The following is a 6,000-nucleotide window of genomic DNA, read 5'->3' as shown; positions in this document are numbered from 1 at the left end:
GGGGTTGCGGGAGCCGCCTGCCTCTAACCATCAGTGAGCACCTTTTTACAAACATGCGTGTAGCTTAATGAAGAGCTGCGGAGCTTGTCCGTGGGTCGTAGTATTGCCGTAGTTGCGTGCCGGTGGTATGTTTGTTGTATGTCTGTAACCTGTTTTATGGAGGGAGGGGCATTCGTATAGCCACTTGAGAATTCAGATGAGTCAGTGACTCAGTGATTCAGAATCATTCCAGCTGATTTGATTCTACTTCTTCAGTGTTTGTTAATGTGATTCCCTTCCTGTACTGTTAAGCCTGGCTCACTGATTACCCATTCCTGTCCAGGCCACACCCACACCGCAAGCTTGTGCAGTTTACTAACCTAACACTCCTGGTTTCAGCTCAGCAAAGACTTGGACTATCTATCTATCTATCTATCTATCTATCTATCTATCTATCTATCTATCTATCTATCTATCTATCTATCTATCTGTCTATCTATCTGTCTGTCTATCTGTCTGTCTGTCTGTCTGTCTGTCTGTCTAATTATTTGTTTTTCCTAAAGCTATACCTGGTCCAGCACTAAGTTAACATCAGTGTAAGCGTCACTCTGTTAGGATTAGTTTAGGTGCTCTATCTCTCAGGTTAGAGTTAGTGTAGGAGCTGTCTCTCTCTCAGGTTAGAATTAGTTTAGGTGCTCTCTCTCAGGTTAGAGTTAGTGTAGGTGCTGTCTCTCTCTCAGGTTAGAATTAGTTTAGGTGCTCTCTCTCAGGTTAGAGTTAGTGTAGGAGCTGTCTCTCTCTCAGGTTAGAATTAGTTTAGGTGCTCTCTCTCAGGTTAGAGTTAGTGTAGGTGCTGTCTCTCTCTCAGGTTAGAATTAGTTTAGGTGCTCTCTCTCAGGTTAGAGTTAGTGTAGGAGCTGTCTCTCAGGTTAGAGTTTTAAAAATGTGCCGTATTTTTGTCAATTGTGATTTTTACACCGCAATCGAAATTTGTCCTCCACTTTTAACCCATCTGTGCAGTTAGAACACACACACACACACACACTAGTGATTACTAGGGGGCTGTGGATCACACATGCCCAGAGCGGTGGGAAGCCCTAGCCCGGCGCCCGGGGAGCAGTTGGGGTTAGGTGCCTTGCTCAAGGGCACCTCAGTCATGGCCTCAGGTCTGGGAATGGAACCCATGACCCTCCGGTCACAAGACCAGTTCCCTACCACCAGACCATGACTGCCCCACAGTCACCTTAATGCCCCACCTTAGTGTAGGTGCTGTCTCTCTCAGGTTCGACTTAGTGTAGATGCTGTCTCTCTCAGGTTTGAGTTAGTGTAGGTGCTGTCTCTCTCAGGTTAGATTTAGTGTAGATGCTGTCTCTCTCAGGTTAGAGATAGTGTAGGTGCTGTCTCTCTCTCAGGTTAGATTTAGTGTAGGTCTCTTACAGGCTACTACCAGAGTAAACAGAGAGTAGCAGTTGGTTGTTGGTATAGTGCTGGTTATACATGATAACTCAGTATTTTGTCAGTATGTCTTGGAGTGTTTCTGAGAAAACATGGACATAGAGCCTGTGCAGTGACGTATTGTGATGAAGTTCAGTTTTGGCTTTGAGTACGGTCATTGTATTCACAGAAATAAACAAGTGGGTCAACACTATTACTAACCCTGATGATCTGGTGGAGTCCCTCAGATAAGTGGCTTCAGGATAATCCTAATAAAACAACTTCCTGACCTGGATTATTGAAATCTTCACAAGACATTGGCACCAGCCATTTGGCATTCTAGGATACCTGGACTTCTTTGTTGTGCTTAGTCTCAGCTCTCAGGGGTTAGAGCCACTCACATGATCAGCTTCAGCCTAAAGGTTAACCATGTTCTTAGATAATCCTGTTGCCATGACATGTGATATTCTTTTGCTTAGGTGTTCTGGACCATAGTTTATCTAGTACACATTAGAGTAATCTCTTTAACACTATAGGGAAGTAATGAAATTCAATCTCCCTGACATTTGATTTCGTAGAGGTGTGTTGAGTTTTACCGGGATCAGTGTTCCTTATAAATCCAATACAAGATTGTGTGTTTTGGGGGATCAATACTGACATGTTCACTGTAGCTGAGAGTGTTTCTGCCAACTCAGGAAAATGGGACCATATGCTGAATCATCGGTCTGAGGTCATGCACACACACACAGACTGACTCTCTCTCTCTCTCTCTCTCTCTCTCTCTCTCTCTCTCTCTCTCTCTCTCTCTCTCTCTCTCTCTCTCTCTCTCTCTCTCTCTCTCTCTGGTTAACCTTGATACTGTCCCTGTCACTGAACTATGCGTGCAAAGATGCTTTGACCCTTTTTTAAATTCCAGTCCTCTCTGCTCAAGATGGTCTATGATCTTTTATGACCATTCTTTTACATTTGCTAAATACCTGCAATATCTTGTAACACTGTTCTGATCAAATATATGGTGTTTCTTGTAGGTATAAGTCTAATATATTATACCAGCTGGATGCATCTCACAACAGTAGTACTAAATATTGCGCTTTCTGTTTCTGTCTGTCTGTCTCTCTGTCTGTCTCTCTGTAGGTGATGTGTCTCCCATCAGCATGTCCCCCATTAGCCAGTCTCACTTCATTCCTCTTGGTGAGATCCTGTGTTTGGCCATCTCAGCCATGAACTCTGCCCGCAAACCTGTCACACAGGATGGCCTGATGGAGCACCTTACCACCTGCTTCCCAGGTACACACACACACACACACACACACACACACAAACACACACACACACACACACACACACACACACACACACACACACACACACACACACATTTTAATATTATGGATTAGGTTTATGTTTGTTTCTAAGACAAATATAATTTAGGAAATATTTGTTAGCCTGTATATGAACTCATTTTCAAATCACACAATTTTAGATGCACCCAGCAAATAGTTTTCTTTCAGAACTCTAGTTCCTTGCCCTACAAGTGTGCGTGTGTGAGAATGTCTTCAGGACTGATGGAGAAGCATCACGGGGGCCTGTTTCATGATGCAGGTTAAGAGAACACCAAGAGTGTGCAAAAATGTCATCAGAGTACAGGAGAGTTACTGGAAAATCTAACATCTAGGATAGTCAATGTTTCTTTATCAGATGATAATCTCATATGTGTTATTTCATTGGTTTGGTATGTTTTGTGTTTTTACTGTAATGTAGAAAATGCTAAAAATAAACAAAGAATAGGTATATCCAAACTTTTGACTGGTACTGGTACACACACACACACACACACACACACACACACACACACACACACACACACACACACACACACACACACACACACACACACACACACTCATAACCCCCCCCACACACACATGCAGGCAAACACATATATTGACATGTTCATAAACAGACAGAACACATACTCAGGACACACACTTGCATGCACAAATACACATATTCAATGACACACTCACAAAAGCACACAAACACGTGTGGCTGTATATACACACAAGCACAGACACACGCATACCTCAATGAATCCACATAATTCATTACATTTTTTGTCAGTTTCAGTCAGTTTCTGCTTGATTTGGTGCTAATTTGACAGCACACTAGGTTGATGGACACAGTGTTTAAAAAAAAAACTTTCAACCAGTTCATTATAGCATCATGAAATCACTCCAGAGTGAACCACAGTGAAGAGTCCAAACACACACAGCAGTGTGGGCTTGTCATCAGACTTTAGCTTCTGGAGGACCACAGGCCTTTACCAACACTGGTTTGCCTCAAAACTGGTGCCTTCAACATCAAAATGATTTAGCATCAAACTGATAGATGAAGCTGGATCAGTGTAGATTAGGCCAGTTTTCACCATTTGGGGTTATACAAGCTCACATATTTGATAAGCAAGATATAAAGTTGGAATTTACATTTCCACCATCATCTTCCTCACATGTCCGCTGTGTGTTTCAGTTTTGACCCCCCTGAACTGTAATTTCACAGCTTTTCTGGCTAACCTAATTCAGCTCCCAATTATGAACTTCAGCTCTCTCAAGCCAGGGGACAGAGGTGCTGAAGCTAGCCTCTCACCTGGTCTTCAGCACCCTGGAGAGTGACCACCCCTTAGGATGACACTTCCTACCTCATTTAAAGAGTTGTTTAAACAGTACACAGAAGAAACCAGACCACTGCCAGTCAGTGCTCAGTGGAACAGTGTCACATGAGTCACTCTGACTTGACTAGCAGAGGTGATGGTGATTGGATGTCCCTCTGGGGCTGCTGGTGATTGGATGTCCTACCAGGGCTGATGGAAGACTCTGCTGCTTGCTTGCACACAAGCGTCAGTTGGGTTTGTTTGTGTAAACATTTTTTCTAGAAAAATGGTCATTGTCCCTGCACTTTGTCATTACTTTGAGCATATTTTAAACTAACATGAATGACAAGACAGTAGAAATGACCAGGCAGAGAACAATTGTGTGAGTGTGTTTAGATCATTTGGAGGATATTCTGTCCTGTTGCTTAAGACATCAATTCCTGTAGTCAATGCTTTATGGGTTGCGTTTGTATGTGTGTGTGTGTGTGTGTGATCACTTTTACATGGTCACGCATGGTTTTTTGTTCTTGCTGGGAAGTTTGTCCAAACCAAAGCCCCATTAACCCCCTTTAAAGAGTTCTGTTAGGGGTCCATTTAATGTTGGGTAGCGCCTGTCACTCAGGAAAATGAGTGCATGCTTTCTTCCTGTTAAAGAGTCCTCAGTCCAGTCCGGGCTGTTTGAATCATGTGCAACCATGAGCACTGTGAAAGCTCCTTGGTTTGAACTGAGATTTGAGCTTTTGCTGAAAAAGAAGAAGAAACTCTGTGATGACCAGAACATAGAAACCACCGCAGTGTCCAGACACCACATGTCCGATGCTGCTTTTACAGGTGTAAAAAAAAACAGATTAACAACTGTTTCAACTCATTAACTTATTCCTAGATTCTCTCATGAGATAAAACAGGACAGAAAAGGCAAAAAAGAAAAATAGGGAAGCTATGGAAACGGCCCTGGCATCTTACATGATTTGGTCTCACTTTGTATGGATGTTGTGTTTTGTATGTCGCCATCTGCTGGAAACGTAAGGTAGTACATGGTTCACTGAGCATGAACTCAGACTCTATGAAGTCATAGATTTGAAAAACCAGAATTATGCTACACATATGCAGTCTCTCTCTATCAATGCACTAAAACATTTTCAAAAAACTATGGGTTTTCATGATTTTTCATGCAACAGAACAAAAACTGTAAGAAGTCTTCGTTAGCATACATATTTTTCTAGCTGAGGCAGTTTTGTGGAAAATCTTCATCCTGTATTTCCACTGTTAATCATTCAAGGACATTGACATTAGTGGTTGTTTGAAGTCGAGAGCTTGTGTGCTAGTTTGTTAGACAAGGACTGTCTGGACTCACTTCACCCTGCTGCAGTGTTGAGACTGCAGTAGGTAAAGGACTCACCACCCAAGATGCAGCCAGTGAGAACATTGAACACACGAACCATACATATCTCTGCTCTGAGAAACTGACCAATCAAAGTGCAGAGTGTGCAAACTTGACTGTGAGGAGTGCTGTGTTTCCTCTTCACACAGAGGAAAGGAAGTGGGGGGTTGGGGGTGGAGAAAAAGAGCAGAGTCTCCATGGTTGCGTCATGTTGTTATGGCAACTACCAGGGTATGATGTAATGGCAGGCAACACTTAACCCTGACTAGTTACAGCTTATCTTCTGTTTTATCCTACTTGTTTCAGTGAGTATGTGTGTGTGGTAACGCTGATAGAGGTAATATTAGGACTGGAAAAAAGAGAAGGTTGTGTGTACTTCAGAGGAGCTGGTCTAGTCTGCTGCAGTCACATACCCACAAGCCTCGTCACGACCCTGCGGGCACTCTTTATATACAACTCGTTAAATACAACAGCCAGGCTAATCTGCTATGGAACAGGCCATGATGATCTTAAAAAATATTTTTTAAAAGTTTAATATTTAAAAACCTCTAATGATCAC

General features: G+C 42.6%; 1 protein-coding gene across 5 annotated transcripts in view; it reads left to right on the top strand.

Moving 5' to 3' along the window:
- The window catches only part of stox2a (storkhead box 2a), a 61,211-nt gene that overhangs the window by 47,341 nt on the left and 7,870 nt on the right, over positions 1-6,000 (top strand). For all 5 annotated transcript variants that reach the window (XR_013125046.1, XM_076989526.1, XM_076989527.1 and 2 more), the window contains exon 2: positions 2,548-2,700. Coding sequence is in view for 4 of the 5 variants with exons in the window: in XM_076989526.1 (XP_076845641.1) it covers positions 2,548-2,700 (153 nt within the window). In the remaining variant the exon portion in view is untranslated. The remainder of the gene's footprint in view (positions 1-2,547; positions 2,701-6,000) is intronic.

Source organism: Brachyhypopomus gauderio, unplaced genomic scaffold (assembly GCF_052324685.1).
Source record: "Brachyhypopomus gauderio isolate BG-103 unplaced genomic scaffold, BGAUD_0.2 sc68, whole genome shotgun sequence".
In the NCBI taxonomy this organism is placed as follows: domain Eukaryota; kingdom Metazoa; phylum Chordata; class Actinopteri; order Gymnotiformes; family Hypopomidae; genus Brachyhypopomus; species Brachyhypopomus gauderio.
Note: the sequence above shows the minus strand (reverse complement) of the source record. Positions and strands in the feature narration are given on the sequence as shown.